Source organism: Hyaena hyaena, unplaced genomic scaffold (assembly GCF_003009895.1).
Source record: "Hyaena hyaena isolate Hyena2069 unplaced genomic scaffold, ASM300989v1 scaffold_10, whole genome shotgun sequence".
NCBI classification, from domain to species: domain Eukaryota; kingdom Metazoa; phylum Chordata; class Mammalia; order Carnivora; family Hyaenidae; genus Hyaena; species Hyaena hyaena.
The window spans coordinates 2,648,594-2,667,420 of NW_024080642.1; the positions used below are offsets into that span (position 1 = coordinate 2,648,594).

The window sequence follows — 18,827 nt, forward strand, 5'->3', positions numbered from 1 at the left end:
TCAAATTCCTCTTCCACTCACTTTAGCCTGCAGTTGTACAGCTAACATTAAAACTATTCTAAGCACTTACACTAAAGCTCTTCGTATCATCAGGGTAAGGAAAGCTTAGCAGTTCACACTAGGAATAAGAAGGTCCTCAATACTGATTTACATGCTAAAAATTCCCCAGCTGCTGCAAAGAGCCTAGGAAATATGGAATATGAGTCCTAAGGAAACACAACTAATAAATCAGCAACACCAACTTTTGAAGAGCTGACTCTTGTGGTTATTTGTGAAAAACAGAATAAAAGTTTAATTCTTTATACAGCCCAGTATTTCCATAGGAAAGGGGAGTTTTATGAAGCTTAAATGTCATTTCTGAAACACAGAAATCAAAGGGTAGTTTGAGCAAAAGAAGTGAAATGGAAAACTTACCAGTAAATCATCTAGAAAGAGCAGGCAAGCTGAACAATAACAGAAAGATATTTAAAGTATATAGAAATAAAAGAAAGGCACCTGGGTGGCTCAGTCAGTTAAGCATCCACCTTTGGTTCAGGTCATGACCTCACGGTTCGGGAGTTCAAGCCCCACGTGGGGCTCTGTGCTGATAGTTCAGAGCCTGGAGCCTGCTTCAGATTCTGTGTCTCCCTCTCTCATTGCCCCTCCCCTGCTCACATTCTGTCTGTCTCTCTCTCTTTCAAAAACAAATAAACATTAAAAAAATTAAAATAGGTGCGCTTGGGTGGCTCAGTCTGTTGAGCGACCAACTTCAGCTCAGGTCATCATCTTGGGGCTCTGTGCTGACAGCTCGAAGCCTGGAGCCTGCTTCAGATTCTGTGTCTCCCTCTCTCTCTTTCCTTCTCTTGCTCACGCTCTCTCTCTCTCAAAAATAAAATAAACATTAAAAAAAATTTTAAGTAAACTATATAGAAATTAAAGAAAACAAACACCCCCTCCTCCTCAACCCCCACCCATCCACCCAGGCCTAGAAATGAAGAGGAAAATGAAAACCAGAGATGATTTTGAAGACATGGTCTTATCTTGCAACAAAGAAAGCACAAGGGGTTGGGACTAACATCTACATGGGACTGGATACAAAACCTTATACCTTAACGAGGCAGGGAGTAGAACTGAGGCCCTGGGGAAAAAACTGACTAGCAAGACCTATGCACTTCCTTAAAAGAGAGCTGCACAGAGAGAGTCAAAGAATGAAGGGAGGGGAGAAGGAGAAAACAAAAACTCTACCAGCACAAGAAGTCTGTCTGCTCTGGCTAAGTTTTGGGTAGGGGAAAAAGTCACCCAGGCCGGTTACCTGATAAGGGTTTGAGGTCCACATTATACCATCAGTACAATCTGGGGATGAGAAATTAACCAAAAAACTAAGTGCAGAGACGGGCACTTGGCAAAATCAAGTGTAAATGTGAAAACGGCTACTAAGACACGCCCATAGCTCCAGGCTAAAACAGAGATGCGCATCACAGATGACTTTGCCATCCAAGTTTACAAAACAGATTGATTCACTGCAAATGAGAGTTGGCACATGCCAGCATAATAAGATCTTAAGAGAATATAAGATAAGTATGTTTTAAATTATTATAGCCATATAAGAAATGTAAAAGTATTAAGAAGAATAAGAAATCATTTTTTTAAAACAGGGATTTGTAAAAGAATCAAATAGAACTTTTAAAACCAATGAGTCATGGGGCGCCTGGGTGGTTCAGTCAGTTAAGCATCGACTTCAGCTCAAGTCATGATTCGGGAGCTCGGGGGTTTGAGCCCCACATCTGCTATCAGCACAGAGCCTGCTTTGTATCCTCTGTACCCCTCTCTCTATGCTCCTTCCCCACTCATTCTTTCTCTCTCTTAATAAATTTTTTTTAAAAATCACTGAGTCTCGTGGCCTTATTCCAGGGCCCTCCCACTACCAAACACTTAGATTTGTGCAAGTGCGCTGTAATTCTCTGGAGAAAGCAGCCACAGAACATGTATATACTTCAGCAGAATAATAAACTTATCTTAAGGTCTGTAGTCCATATTCTCTTAAAACAAATCAAAGGACAGAAATATCAAAAGCTAGGGGTGCCGGATTCTTGACTTCAGCTCAGGTCATGATCTTGCGGTTCGTGGGATCGAGCCCTGCATCAGGCTCTGCACTGAAAGTGAGGAGCTTGCATGGGATTCTCTCTGTCTCTCTCTCTCTCTCCACGTCTCTACCTCTCTCTCTACCTCTCTCTCTCTCTCTCTCCCTACCATTCCTCTCCTCCCTCCACACTGTGCTCTCTCAAAATAAATAAACATTTTTTTTAAAAAGAGAAATATCAAAAGCTAATGTTAATTCTAAAAGAAACATTTGTGGACAGGTAGAATAGTCGAACACAATAAATGTTATGATATTGGTTCATCTAATATACATGAAATATAAACTCAATCTTCAGAAAGAAACTGCCATTCTAGTCACTTGCATATTTTAAGCCACCTAATGTTATGACAGCAATGTCATAAGATATCTATATCTAAATTAAACCATCAGAATGGTCTTTTAGGTGAGTGGTCCTCTAACAAGATCAGCTCCTATTTCTGGCCCGGGCTAAATTAAACGGCAAATGCCGTCGTCTGAAACATGTATTTCATAGGTCCCATTTCTGAGCAGTCTGTCCCCTGAAAGCTAAGGAAACTGGCTGATTTTGGAGACATTTAACTTCTCTTCTGGAAACTGTGAAGTAGGTTCAGGAAATACACAAAGGCTGTCTATATTTACATGTGCTAATGCTGCAAAATCCTACAAAATGAAACCTTTGGTGACTAGAATTCTAGAGTTTTTAAAAGGTGTCATATTCACTGTGTTTTATAAAGCACAGTCTATACTTGGATAGACTAAAAAATATTTTATTCTTTTGATACTTTTCTACCTTCAATGTAAGATTACTTCAAGTAATAAGCTGGTACAGTAGTCATTGAAACAAAGAAGGGGTTTTGTTTGTCTTTTATCATTTTCACATCGCTTCTTCCCTAGGTGTCAGTTACCTTGCTCCTTCAACTAGTTTAATATTACTGAGACTATAAAATGTTATCACTCAAAAACTTTCATGAAGACAATGTTTTATTGTATAAGTAATACCTAATAGTATCAATCTTATTACACCATTAAACAAAATTTTAATTTTTTGTACCAGTTCTGAAGAGGGACTGAAGAATATTATTGCCTAGTATAATGACTATAAAAATATCATATTTATTAAAAAGATGGCAGGATTTTGAAGTTACCCAATTCCCCCAAAATACTATAGCACAAATTTTCTAATTATGAGGTATGTTCTCATTCACACCTGTTGGAAAACAACAGAAGAATGACCAAAACTGACTAATGGAAGTTCACTGTTCACACAGACAAGTCAAAAGATAAAGTATCACTTACATTTCAGAGATACTATGAGGATAAAACACTACATGTGCCGTAAAAACTCAAAAAAAAAAAAAAAGGGAGGTTCTACAATTCATACACTTAGAACACAGTCTACTTTCTGGAGAAGTCTACTTTGCAAATTACTCACTTCCTGTGCTTCCGTATTGCTAGGTTTTGTTTTCATTTGGCAACTTAGGATCTTGTGATAAAGAACAGAGCTGTGAGGTCATTAGAATTCTGACTACTCTTCTCAGTTATTCTATCTGATTAGCTGATTCCATTTAAAGAAATAAAATGTTAGAAAGCCCAATTAAAAACTCATACCTAGTGTTAAAAACAAAACCTGATCATGGGTGAACTATTTCCCTAAAATTTGGACTTTCAACCTCGTAACAGTACTCACATTTAATTGTACACATAAGTATCACAATATTGCACAATAAAAATATAAAAGAAATCAATGCAAACAATTTATACAAAAGCCCAAGCCAAATTCATTTCTGTCGACTTTTTATTTTTACACAGACAAAAGAAAGACTTCTAAAATTATATTACTTACAACGGTCCTGTGTAGACTTACTCACTAACCTGGTAGAAATGCGACTAAACACCGCATTGAAGTTGTTGCAACTGAGAGAAAACAAAACCCCAGACGCAGAATTCCGAAGTTCAGCTGCATGCTGGTTTCCTTCACGACAGGTGTGAAGAAAATGGCAGATTTCTGGCAGCAACTGTTTGACCAGCATCGTTTCATCTAATCTCATTGTGTCCTTTGGTTGCTAAAATAGAAAGAATCACACAACTCTAAAACTTTCTTACATTTACATGTAAAGATTCTCTGGTTTGAAAACTTTCAAACATACATTAGACTTGAAATACAATAATGGACAATAATATATTCGTACCATAATTCAATACAATAATATATTCACCTAGATTCAGCAACTGTTAATATATCATGTTTACCATATCCACTTATAATTAGTCTAATAAAGAGAAGGGTTCCATCTTTGACCTCTTAGTCACAATGGAAGCCCCCTCCATCCACCCCAGCATTATCCCCCACACCACCACCACCACCACCACCACCACCACCACTCCTATTTGTTCCCTGTTCACCAGATCCCTACGTAATAAGCCTTCCCACTCCTGGGAATCTCAAATTTGTTGTGAATTCTAAAAAAAAATTTATTCGTATTCATTTGTGAGTGCGCTGTGTCATCTGTCTCAAATCTAAATAAATTCCTGGGCGGGCAATCACACCTGCCTTTTAGAGGACTGTCCAAAAGAGACAGATATCTACTTATTACAAATAATTTTGTTTCGGTCGAGCCATTTCAAAGTGAGTTACAAACATTATAACACTTCATCCATAGGTACTTTAGCATCTCTTAAAAATAAGGACATTCTCCAATATAACTTCAATACAATCATCACATCAAAGAACAAAAAAATCAAAAAACAATTCCCCTTATATCAGCTAACACCCAATCTACATTCAAATTTCCCCAACTGCCCCCAAAATGTCATTCATGGCTTCCTTTTAATTCAATCAGGACCCAAAAAAGGTTCGGATGATTGCACCATGATTCCTTTACTCCCTTTATTCTAAAACGATCTCTCCCCACCACATACTCCTTATTCTTCATTTTTATTTTTGATAACATTGACTTCTTTAATAAAATGGGGCTTTCAAAATGTTTCATATTGTTGATTAGATTATTTCTTAGTAGTGTGCCTGGTCTTTCTAGTTACTGTATTTTCTGTAGCTGGAACCTAAATCTAATAGTTTGATTAGATTCAGGTTAAACGTGTCAGGTAATTCAGTAAAGTTCATATTATGTCACATCAGGAGCACATAATGTCAGGTGGTCCCAATATTAATGACACACCAACTTGATAACTTTGGTGTTAACACCAAGATCTCTACTTTATAAAGTAAATCTCTCCAATTAACAAAATAACCAGTGGATAAGCTCTCTTGCAGATATACTGTTCTATATCACCTAACAGCTAATATTCATATAAGAATGACAATTTTGATATACCAAGCATGATGACAAAGAACAAAGTTTTGTACAATTGTGTGCTATGCTTGATTCTTTAATTGTAATCCAAGTGTCTTCAGATATAAATACACTGAATCACATGGACGGCAAATAAAGAGACATGATAAAAACCCGCAAAATTCAAGTGGCGATGCCTGCATCTTATAGGCCAATTAAACAATAGAAATGTTGAAACTCCAATTAACAAACAAGTAATAATTCCAAAAGTATTCACTCTTTTGAATAATGGTCATATAGGTAGGAACAAAACTTCCTCAAATTCTACAAAAGTTTACTCATAATATGAGTTTCATCAACATTTGATCATTTTCATTTAGTTATTTCAACTACTTATATGATAAACATGCACTTGTAGGCTCAGTTCTTCTGAAACTCCCTTGACTTACTACAATCTAAAAATGAAAATCAACAGAAACCATAAAACCATTGAAGGCAATCCCGAAAAACACAACTGTCCAATAATATGAATAGCATTATTTTTTAACTGTAAATTCAATGAAAAAAATTCATACATTTTCATTAGAACAGAGCAAAATAACATTTTATGTATTATACAAGTTCTACCATGCCCACTTATTAGAGTTTCGGTTAGGCTAGCGCCAAAGAGTAGCAATTAAACAAGAGCCATTAATAGCAGTAATCATCATTCAAAGTACATTGACCATTACCTCTCCATTACGAATGTTAACAGAAAAGAGCTACAGGGCTGAAAGAGGCAATACACCACCCCACCCCACCCACATTCAAACACGGATACGGCTCATATTCTGGTGTTCACAATCAAAGCAACAAATACAGAGAACTGACTCAGGACTAGTTTAAAAGCTGTCCATCTTCACAACTGCATCATCCCATTTAACGGTGCTTCTGCTCTTCCACTCCACTTTATGAATGAACAGCAGCACATCACAAATTGATAGAGAATGACAAAGCTAAAAACAGAACTAGCTCACCCTCAAATTAAATAGGAAACTAATAAACGCTGCCTAACAATTGTGAAATATGGTCAAGGGTCAAAAAAAGAGTTTAAAACACTATGCTTAGGTTTGGTGGCCATTAAAATATCTAGAAAGACCAGGTAAACTGAACAATAACAAAACGATATTTAAAGTATATAGAAATAAAAGAGGGGCGCCTGGGTGGCTCAGTTGGTTAAGCATCCACCTTTGGTTCAGGTCATGACCTCACGGTTCGGGAGTTCAAGCCCCGCATGGGGCTCCGTGCTGACAGTTCAGAGCCTGGAGCCTGCTTCAGATTCTGTGTCTCCCTCTCTCATTGTCCCTCCCCTGCTCAAATTCTGTGTGTGTGTGTGTGTGTGTGTGTGTGTGTCTCTCTCTCTCAAAAACAAATAAACATTAAAAAAATTAAAATAGGGGTGCTTGGGTGGCTCAGTCTGTTGAGCGTCCAACTTCAGCTCAGGTCATCATCTTGGGGCTCTGTGCTGACACCTCGGAGCCTGGAGCCTGCTTCAGATTCTGTGTCTCCCCCTCTCTCTGCCCCTCTCCTGCTCACGCTCTGTCTCTCTCTCTCAAAAATAAAATAAACATAAAAAATTTTTAAGAACTAAATTCCATAAATAAACTATATAGAAATTAAAGAAAACAGACATGTCTTAAACACGTCTCTTTTCTCAGGATGCACAGTGGAGTTTTCCAAGTCTGCACTCTACCCCTTCCGCAAACACTGCTGACCGTGTCCTCTCTTCTCAACCACACAGTCAGTCGTCATCTGCAAGTCCCCCCTCAGCGAGGGCTACTACAGAAAACTGCAGCATATGGAATACAGAGCACTTCTGAATAAAAGCAAAAGATGTGCCAAAGAAGAGAGAATATAATAATTTAAACTCTAGTATTTACTGAACAGACATTTAAAATGAAGGCATCTCCTAACACGTCCCGGTAAGAATTAAGGCTGCTGCAGTACAGAAGCACCTTGCTTTATACAACAAAAAATATTCTTAACAAATTCTAAGTAAGTCATGGTTGAAGCAGAATGAGGTAACTATTCAGAGGAAACCTAAGAAAGAAGGGTTCTGTACTCAACGACTCCTCCAAATACCTATTTTGTTCGTTCATATTTACATATAACAAGTGTTCTTAAGGTAGGATCCATCAGCAATAGTTATAACTGTAATTTTTAAAAATCCCCTTTTATGAAGATTTGAAAAGTAAAACACTAAAATCAGATAAAATATGAAACTGGGGGGAGAGACAAGATTACTCCTGGCCTTTGCGTCACAGTTTTCCACGGCTAAGCAACACTACAGGCCTCACATTATCTGGAGAAGTCAAGTAAGTCACATAGTGGCTTTTTTTCATAAAATCTTTTCTAAAAAACCTGTGACAGATATGTGGCCCAAGTTTAGCACTTTATAAATAAACTTAATATCTATTTACAAAAGATAAGAAGTTTCTCTTCAAAATTTGTCTATGCTCTGTTAGATCTGTTAGCAAAATTCATATTCATATGTCTTAGACCAAAAATTCCATATGACTTTTCTTGTGCGTATACATTTTGGGACATCAGATCATTCTCAAAACTGAATTCACAAAACCTGCCTATTTTAGATTTACTTACCCCAGCAAGACATTTTTCCAGTGTATCCAATATAATCAACTGAGAGAGATATAAATTTTTTTCGGCGGCTTCTCCAAATATTCTCTAAAAGAAAAAATATTCAGAACACTAAAAGTTGGCTATTACTCCCTACTCCAAAACCAGCACATATCTGAAAAGTGAGGGACGAAGCATTAAGGAAAACAAAAAATCCAGTTTTCCACTTTACCTCCCAGATTACTCTATTTAAATCCATTATTTCCAATTTTATCTTAATGCTCACACAAAATATATGCCCAGGCAAATGAAAATGCTGGCATTTATTACAGTCTGCCATGAGCCTTGTAATAGTAAAAGCAAATAACTTTGGCTTATACTTTAAAAATACACAGGATTTTGATATGCAGATAGATCTGAACCAGAATCTTGAACTGAACATTTAACTTCAATGCCACAAAATAATCACAGTCTAAATTCTCATAGGAACAGAACACTGTAATACTACATACTATACAAACTACTATAACACCAATTACAGTGAATTTTAGGCATTCACTATCCTTAAATTTAATACTATGCTATTTACCAACAAGAAATTATGGTTGCCAAAGGTCGGTTTACTCAGGAAGCACTAAATAAATGCCAATATCACAATACTGCTTTCATTTTTGCTTTGAAAAGAAGGTTCCAAATATTAAAATATTTTCATCTAACTGGCAACACAGCCACATATTTATGTAAGCAAAATCCTACCCCCAGGCCCCACACACTGTGCAACAGAAGAGACCCACAAAATCTTATTCCTGTAATTCACTTTACGTGTTCCTAAGAGGTCCTACTTTCTTCAGAAAAATCTTAATTTTTTTCTATAAAGAAAAAATGTCTTTGTATGGCAAATGACTACTCACACCTCCCAGTTTATCGATTTTCTACGTTTAGGGCATTGCCTAACCAAGTTTTTATAAAAGAAAATACACCAAAGATGATGTGACTATAAAAATGGGACTGATTCTCACAATCTACAACCGGAAGTCGGTCTCAAGGCTCAATACAGACAATATAAATTGTAGTTCTAAGTCCTAAGACAGGAAGAGCAGTTTAGAATTAATCAATAGGGGCGCCTGAGGGGCTCAGTCGGTCAAGTGTCCGACTTTGGCTCAGGTCATGATCTCATGGTTTGTGGGTTTGAGCCCCGCGTCGGGCTCTGTGCTGACAGCTCAGAGCCTGGAGCCTGTTTCAGATTCTGTGTCTCCCTCTCTCTCTGACCCTCCCCTGCTCATACTGTCTCTCTCTCAGAAATAAATTTGTAAAAAGAAAAAAAAGAAAGAAATATCCAGATCGGTTGTTCTGCACGGGGTATAAAGGAGGTTTTAGATAGGAATTGACAGAGAGGAAGGAATCACCTGCAAGAGACAGGAGAAATGATATGTTCAAAGATACAGAGATAAAACAGTTGGAGGAACTTGAAGCCTAGGGAATATAAACAGATTTTATAAAACAGGGAAAAAGGCAAATGCGAGCTTTTGACAGTGGAATTAGTGAAATGACTATTTGACTATCCATTTCAACAATGGGATCTCAAACTACTATAGCATTTCTCACAGGTTACAGGAGGAAGGAAATCAAACAATATCTTCATAAAAGCAATCTCATATTTTATCACTACAAGGTCATATTTATTTATCATCTACTTAGGACTAGGACAATCTGACAAATAAATATTCAAAGAAGAAACTAAAAAAATATATTTTAATAGATTACTACATGATCAATTCATATATGACCTAAAGTCTATATGAAATCCTAATCCCCCCCCAAAAATAGAAAAGATAGGGCCACAAATAAGAGAAGGATCTAAGAGAAAGAATCAAAAACTAAAATCAAAGTTAAAAGGTTACCTGTGCTCACCCACAAAATACAATGGTGAATGTTTAGACTCCACAGAAAAGGACTTTCCATACTTCAAAATATGCTGCTCTAAACGTTTAAATCAAAAAGAAACCAAAACAAATTCCCCCATGAAACAACAGCCCAAATACTCACCATATTGTTAACATTCTTTAAGATAGTGGTGAGGCCGCTGATAACCAAAGAAAACTTGTATTTGGAAATATTAATAAGACATTCCTTGTTGTGTTCAGTACTGACTTTGGTATGCGTGTTCTGCTGTCCTGTTTTTATTGGAAGCTAAGGGAAAAAGAAAATGTTAGCTTACACATGAAATGGACTAAAAAGAACTATTTCTCATTGAAAACCATGAGGTTTTAGGCAGATTTTTATCAGTCATGGTTACCTACATTTGTATCTCAAACTCCAATTTTCAATACAGATTCGCATTTATATCAAATCTAGAACTCTCTTGAAATTTCAATTTTTGCAGCTTTCCTTCTGGAAATTGTAAATCTCTACCTACAAAATTAAAACTTTACCCAGCATTACATAAGAGAGATGATGACTCACAGAAGTAGAGCTATTTCCTTGTAGCTAAAAATTATTTCAGAGAATGCATACAATCCTTTCCCTTATATATGGAACTCTAGCATTAAAAGAACAACAGACCAAGAAAATCTATGTCCCAGACCTCTAATCAATTAATGGCAAATAACTGCAGATTGTTCAGAAATGAGAACTGTATAACCAGGAATAAACACAGTAAGACAGACTCAGGAAAGATGATCACCTTCGGGTACACAGTTGAGGGAGAAATAGAACAACAGTGAAGTCTCATGGAAAAAACATCCCCGAAGGTCACCACATCTACATTTATCTGAGAATGAGTCAAGTCACACTGTCAAGAAGTTCATCTCTACTCTGTTCAAAGGTAGCATTTTCTGGGCGCCTGGGTGGCTCAGTCATGATCTCACACAGTTCGTGAGTTTGAGGCCCACGTCGGGCTCTGTGCTGACAGCTAGCTCAGAGCCTGGAGCCGGCTGCCGATTCTGTCTTCCTCCCTCTCTCTCTACCCTTCCCCCGCTCGTTCTCTCTCTCTCTCCCTCTCTCTCTCTGTGTCTGTCTCTCTCTCAAAAATAAACAAACATTAAAAACAATAAAGTATTAATCTAACAAAAGTAGCATTTTCCATTGAAGGCATCATGAATATATTTACTGGTTTTTTTTTTTTTTTTTTTTTTATTTTTTTTTTAAATGTTTTATTTATTTCTAGGAGAGAGAGAGAGAGAGAGACAGCGTGAGCAGGGGAGGGTCAGAGAGAGAGGGAGTCACAGACTGAAACAGGCTCCAGGCTCTGAGCCGGCAGTCAGCACAGAGCCCGACGCGGGGCTCGAACCCACGAACCGCGAGATCATGACCTAAGCGAAAGTCGGACGCTTAACCGACTAAGCCATCCAGGCGCCCCTATTTACTGTTTAAATACTAGATCCTGCTCATGCTAAGAGAACATTGGTGAGGTTCCTCTGTGAAAAAACAAATTAACTCCAGCATTCTCATTTTTTTTTAATTTTTAATGTTTTATTTATTTCTAAGAGAGAGAGAGACAGCGTGAGCAGGGAAGGGTCAGAGAGAGAGGGAGACACAGAATCTGAAGCTAGCTGTCAGCACAGAGCCCGACGCAGGGCTTGAACTCACGAACCGTGAGATCATGACCCGAGCCCAAGTCGGACGCTTAACTGACTGAGTCACCCAGGTGCCCCCAGCATTGTCTTTTTTAAAATGGTACAACTAATGGTGGAAAGAGACCGAGTGGCATGCCCAAGTCTGCCTAGTCAGTTAATAACCAGTGACTGACTTGATAATAAATACTAAGTAAAAGAGAGGAAGCCTTTTTAGGGTTAGAAGGGGCAGAAGAGGAGCTACAGAATTACATAATGTTAATTCTAAAGGTTTGGGGGAGCAGAAGGGGGCAGGAATCTGAGAGACCAAAGAAAGGGGGCTTTTGGAAGGCGGCAGTGGCTGCAGTGTAACTTGTAAATCTCCCTAACTCCCTCTGTAACAGTTAATTTTATGTGTTACCTTGAATGGCTCATAGAAAGTACAGATATTTGGCTAAATATCATTTCTGGGTGTGTTTCTGGGGGTGCTTCCAGATGGAATTAGCATCTGAATAGGTGAACTCAGTAAAGCAGGGGACAAGGTCCCCGCAAACCCCAAAACACAAGCAAATAGCAACAAACCACTTAGAGCTACAAAACTGGTGTGGTATATAAGTACCTCTGCAAAAGAAGGCTGAATGTATGAGGGATCTGACAGGAGGAAAATACCAAATTCTATTCCCTCCTCAATGAAAAGTACAACAGGCCAACTTAAGAACAAAAACAAACAAACAAACAAGCTGAAATACAGGGGGCAGTCTATATATTGCAATGTGCACGAGCACAAAAGGCCTACACTAACGCCCGATGAGAAGAGAGCACACTTTCGACCACCGCGGCCTGACAGAACTTTCTGTGGTGAGATTATACTATAGCAACAACGCTCTGCACAGTAGCCATAGCCACATGTGACTGTTCAGCACGTGTCACATGGCTAATGCACAAGGAACCAAGTGTTTACTTCTATTTCATTGACCTCAGTTTACCTCCAAGTAGCCACTGGACACCACTGGGCAGAACACTTCTAAACTAAGCAGCTGAAGAAGCCCCCCCTTTTAGGAAGAAGCCCACATTGAGAAGAAACTGCTGGGATTCACTCCAATGGGGACAGTGGGGCAAAGGGAAAGGGCCACATAAAGGTGGTGGAAAGGAAGACAGCTCAAAAAGGATGAGACGATGTATTTAACTTCATCAAAGTCACAGAAGAGCTCTAGAGCCACGAAGATAAAGATAAAAAGCTCTCCTAGCTCACATCTCCCTCTCACCGACCCGGGAAAACTATGTTCACATAGAAATGGGCAACAGCAAGGAATGTGGTCAAATCATATGTGAAGTTACTACAAGAAGAAATAAGAGACAGGCTAACATCGCAAGAGAAAATGAAAGCATTCCAGAAAGTCATGTTCCCAGAAGGTACCTCTGTTGAGGCAACGAGGAGCCATGAGAGATTTGGGTTGACAACGAGGGCTGAGGTGACAAGACAGGAGACATGAGGGGGCCTTGAACGCGTAAGTGGTGGAAAGGGTTAAAAGCTCCACCAAAAACTTCTGAAAAGCAAAGCAGAATTTTGAAGTCTCAGGGCACAACAGAGTGCAGAGCCTGCTGGTGGAGGGGACCGAGTAAATACCTTTCAAAAAAGCTTTCAACCGTCAGCTTCGGAGGGCTACATCCTTCAGAAACGGGCAAACTGCAGCAACTGGAACTCTTTTTTTTTTTAAAGTTTACGTATTTTTTAAGTAATCTCTACACCCAGCATGGGGCCTGAACCCATAAACTCAAGATCAAAAGTCGCATGGGCTGCCGACTGAGCCAGCCGGGCACCCCAGCAACTGGAATTCTCACACGTTACTAGTAGGAGTGTAAATCAATAATTATTTTGAAAAATGCCCAGCGTTATCTAGTAAAACAGAACGTATACATATTTAGCAGTTTCACTAGTTACATACCTGAAAACACGCCAATTGTCTATCAATAGCAGAAATGGTTTTTTCAAATGCAGTATATTCAAAGAAAAACTATATAGCATTAAAATAAATGATTTACAACTACAAGCTTAATCTCACCAACAGAACATGAATGAAAAGAAGTCAGCACAAAATGTCACTTACTGTGTGACCCCGTTACACAAATTTCAAAGACATGCTAAATTCAAGTCAGGACAGTAGAGATCCTTGGAAAGAATGGGTCATGACAAGAAGGAAATGCCGGAGGAAGGAAGGACTTGACTGCTAGCGCTATACTAGGTGCACTGCTGTGTTCCCACTGTCAACAGCTATGGAGCTGATTATCGACGTACATTTGTGCATCCTTCTACACGTGCGAGTCAGCAGAAAGTTTGTTAAATATACATATTTATATCCATGAGTTCAAAACAGTACTACAAAAAACCAAAACAAATTCTGGAACAAATGAAAGCCAAATCTAGGAGAAGCAAGGCCCTAATATAATCACTCTTAGTGGATACAGAGGAACGGTATAGACACGGAGGCGCTGCGGCCCTCCCCTTCAGGGAAGGGCTCAGTGAGGCCTTCAGGGACTGGCGCGGCTGCAGGGAATGGTCCTCCCTAAGGGAAACCCCTCCTGGGCAGCCCACATCCAATGACCAACTGATATGGCAACACCAAGGCCTAAGCACCTCAGCCCAATTCTGGGCCACTCAGAAGGGCCAATTCTAGCAGCAGAGCTTCCGAAAGGGGCTGAACAAAGCCACCAGGAGACCAACACTGTGCCATGAATTCTGCATCTGCCAGATCCTCCCTCCTCCCAGGTGTTGATCCCGAAGGAAAATCTTAAGGAACAACCGGCACTAGGCTTACAGGGCAGCTGGGTGCAGGTGCTCAGATGGGATTTTAAAGCTGGCAATGAAGAAAAATTCTAACTACAAAAGCAATGAAACTGAAAGAGTATTACTAAACCCTTTGCTCCCTGGGGGAAAAAAGAAAGATAACAAAAAGCTGATTAACTGTCAATTAGAAGCTAAGTATGTAAGCCAAAAGGTCTCTCCAGAATATAAACATGGTCTCCTTTCTTATAGCAGGAGGACAGAGAAACCTAAGGACCAGGACCAACAATTATCAGAGTTGCTGGACTTCAAAGAAGGTTAAATTCCCTACAAGGCGTGTCTGCTATGCCAAGACCAGAGTCCTGAGGGGAAAGAATAAGACCATGACAAATGAAATGGAAACAAGTGGGCTGTGCTCCCCCAAAATTTCGTATGCCCAGGTTCCCTGAACCCTCTCAGTCTACAGTAGTAGCCCATCACTGCTTACTAAGAGGAGGCACTCCCCAAACTCGTTTGAAGACAATTCAAAGGCTTCTTCCCTATAAGACAAAAGATGTTCCCCTCAGGATTTACCACCATCTATTCTGCGAGCCAAAGGGGGTATGAGGGAACTTTCTGAGTGATGAAACTTCTCGTATCTTGACCATGGGGATGGTTACATGAATACGTGCCACTGAAATGTCAAAACACAGAATTAAGCTGGCATAAATTCAAATGAGAGTGTGGTAACATTAGGATGTTAAATGTAATCCCCATGGTAACCACAAAGAAACTAGCTGTCGAATACACAAAAAGGAAATGAGAGAGGAATTTAAACATTTCACTACAAAAAATAAACACAAATGAAAACAGTAATGCAGAAAATGAGACCAAAAAATGCTATACGGCATAAGGAAACCAACAGCACATCGATAGCAGTAAATCCCTTATCAGTAATTATTTTAAGTGTAAATGGATTAAACTCTGCAATCAGAAGACAGATCAGAATAAAAAAAGTTTTAAGTGACAAAAATTAAACAAAATTAAAAACACATGACCCAACTACATGCTGCTTATCGGAGACTCACTTGCAAGCTAAGAACACAAACACGTTGAAAGTGAAAGGATGGAAAAGGATATTCCATGCAAATAGTAACCAAAGAGAATACTCTGGTTTCTCTTCAGATGGTATAAATCTTTCGCTTTTTACAAGAAGAGTAGGGGTAGCTATACAAATTATCAGACAAATAGACTTTCAATCAAAACAAGTTACGGAGGACCTTCCCCTCTCTTCTTCATCACCTGTGAAGGTGGCAGCCATCTCCTCCTATACGGCGTCATGTTTGCCCTCAAACCTCTAGTCAAGTCCAAGATCACTAAAAAGAGGACCAAGAACTTCATCCGGCACCAGGTAGACCAATAAGTCAAAACTAACCATAACCGGTGGAAACCACGCACTGACAATGGGGTGCACAGAAGATTCAAGGGCCACGTCTTGAGGCCCAACTTTGGTAATAGAAGCAACAAGAAAACAAAGTACATGCTGCCCAATGGCTTCCAGAAGTTCCTAGTTCACAAGCTCAAGGAGCTTGAGGTGCTGCTGATGTGCAACAAATCTTACTGTGCAGAGATTGCTCACAATGTCTCCTCCAAGAACTAAAAAGCCAAAAGAGCAGCCCAGCTGGCCAGCAGAGTCACCAATCCCAATGCCAGCCTGCGCAGCAAAGAAAATGAATAAACAGCTTACGTGCATGTAGTATTTGGTTAACAAAATCATAAACTATGGAAAAAGTTATGAGACAAAGAAGGACATTGTATATTAATATAAGGTTCAGTACAGCAAGGAGATATAATTCTAGACATTTACACACCTAATGACAGAACATCAAAATATAAGAAGGTAAAACTGAAAAAAATTAAAGGAAAAATTAGTTCCATAATAATAGTTGCAGAGGCTTCAATACCCCACTCAAAATAATGGAGAAAACAACTAGACAGAAGAAAACAGATGACTTAAACACCACAATAACCCAATTAGACCCAACATACATACATAGAACATTCTACCAAACAATGGAATACACATTCTTCTCAAATATACATGGGACATTTTCCAGGCTGACCACATGTAGACCAAAAAATTACATCTCAATAGATTTTATTTTTTTATTTTTTAATTTTTTTAAATGTTCATTTTCGAGAGAGAGAAGGACAGAGCACAGGCAGGGGCAGAGAGAGAGGGAGACACAGAATCCAAAGCAGGCTCCAGGCTCTGAGCTGTCAGCACAGACTCAAGGCTCGAACCCACAAACCATGAGATCATAACCTGAGCCAAAGTCGGATGCCTAACCAACTGAGTCACCCAGGCACCCCAACATCTCAGATTTTAAAGGATAGATATCATACAACATATCTTCTCTGACCACAGTGGAATGAAGTTGGAAATAAACAACACAAGTAAAACTGGAAAATTCACAAAATTGTGGAAATTAAATATACTTTTTAAAAAAGTTCCAGTATAATTAACATACACTATTATGTTAGTTTCAGGTGTACTATATAGTGATTCAACAATTCTATTCACTATTCAGTGCTCATCACAATAAGTGTACTCTTAATCCTCTTCACCTATTTCACCCATTCCCCCCCACCCCACACCTTCTCTCTGGTAACCATTAGTCTGTTCTCTGTATTTAAGAGTCTGTTTTTTGGTTTGTCTCTTTTTTCCTTGTTCATTTGTTTTGTTTCTTAAATTCCACATGAGTGAAATCATATGGTATCTGTCTTTCTGACTGACTTATTTCACTCAGCATTATACCCTCCAGATCCATCCATGTTGTTGCGAATGACAAGACTTCAGTAATCTTTTTAAAGATTTTTTTAAATTTTTTTTTGAGAGAGTGCATGGGGGAGAAGCAGAGACAGAGAGAAGAAGAGAAAGAATCCCAAGATCATGACTTGAGCCAAAACCAAGAGTTGGACGCTTAACCAACTGAGCTGCCCCAGGTACCCTGATTTCATTCATTTCTAAGACTGAGTATATTCGACTGTGTGTGTGTGCCACTTTTTAAAATTTATTTTTGAGGGAATGAGAGAGACAGAGCGTGAGTAGGGGAGGGGCAAAGAGAGAAGGAGACACAGAATCTGAAGCAGGCCCCAGGCTCTGAGCTGTCAGCAACCCCACCCGATGTGGGGCTCAAACTTCCGAACTGTGAGATCATGACCTGAGCCGAAGTTGGACACTTAACAACTGAGCCACTCAGGCACCCCTCTGCCACTTCTTTATCCATTCATCTCTCAATGGACACTTGGGTTGCTTCCATATCTTAGCTATTACAAATAATGCTGCAAAAAACATATGGAACGTATATCTTTCCGAATTAGTGTTTTTGTTTTCTTTGGGTAAATACCCAGTAGTGGGATTGTTGGATCGTAGGATAGTTCTATTTTTATCTTTTGGAAGAACCTCCATACTGTTTACCACAGTGGCTGCGCCAGTCTGCATCCCCACCAACAGTGCACCGGGTTTCCTTTCTCTCATCCACACCAACACTTGTTGCTTCTTGTGTTGTTGATTTTAGCCATTCTGACAGGTATGAGGTAATCACTCATTGTGGCTTTAATTTGCATTTCCCTGATGGTGAGTAATGTTGAGCATCCTTTCATGTGTCTGTTGGCCATCTGTCTGTCTTTGGAGAAAGGTCTGTTCATGTCTTCTCTCCATTTTCAATTGGATGATTTTAAACAACATACTTTTAAACAACCAGTGTTTCAAGAAGAAATCACAAGATAAATTAGAAAATACTGACAAATGAAAGGGTAAACACAACATGCCAAAACTTGTGGGATATAGTGGAAGCAGTGCTAAGGAGGAAATTTATAGCTATAAACACTTACATTAAAAAACAAAGAATATTCCAAATCAACAATGTAACTTAACAACAAAAGGAACTAGAAAAAGAACAAAGGAAATCCAAATCTGGAAGGAAAAAAGGTAATAATAAATAAAAGAGCAGAGATAAACAAAGTAAGAATTTTAAAAAGCAGGGAAAATAAATGAAACCAAAAGTTGGTCCTTCGAAAGTATCAACAAAATTGACAAACCTTTGGCTAAATGGACTAAGAAAAAAGGAAAAAGACTCACATTATTAAAATCAGAATTAAAAGTGGGTACGTTATTATTAGTACTACAGAACGAAAAAAAGATGTTAAAAGAGTGCTATGAACTGTGTGCCAAAAAAATTCTGAATAAACCTAAATGAAATGAATAAATTCTTAGAAACAAAACCTACCAAGGCTAAATCACAAGGAAACAGAAAATCTGAACAGACCTACAACCAGTAAGAAGATTGAATCAGTAATCAAAATTCTCTCAACAAAGATCTGGACCTGATCATTTCATTAGTAAATTCTACCAAATACTCAATGAGGAACTAATACTAATCCTTCTTAAACTTTTCCAAAGGGAAGAGAATACTTCCTAACTTACTCTAGAAGACCAGCATAACCCT

At 38.8% G+C, this 18,827-nt stretch overlaps 1 protein-coding gene and 1 pseudogene across 3 annotated transcripts in view; one reads left to right on the forward strand and one right to left on the reverse strand.

Annotated features, from left to right (window-relative positions):
* Positions 1-18,827, reverse strand: part of NF1 (neurofibromin 1) — a 263,862-nt gene that overhangs the window by 199,609 nt on the left and 45,426 nt on the right. For all 3 annotated transcript variants that reach the window (XM_039252830.1, XM_039252840.1, XM_039252820.1), the window contains exons 2-4: positions 10,051-10,194; positions 8,029-8,112; positions 3,971-4,161 (exon numbers count right to left, since the gene is read on the reverse strand). In XM_039252830.1, the coding sequence (XP_039108761.1) occupies positions 3,971-4,161; positions 8,029-8,112; positions 10,051-10,194 (419 nt within the window). The remainder of the gene's footprint in view (positions 1-3,970; positions 4,162-8,028; positions 8,113-10,050; positions 10,195-18,827) is intronic.
* On the forward strand, positions 15,656-16,054 carry LOC120245713 (annotated as a pseudogene).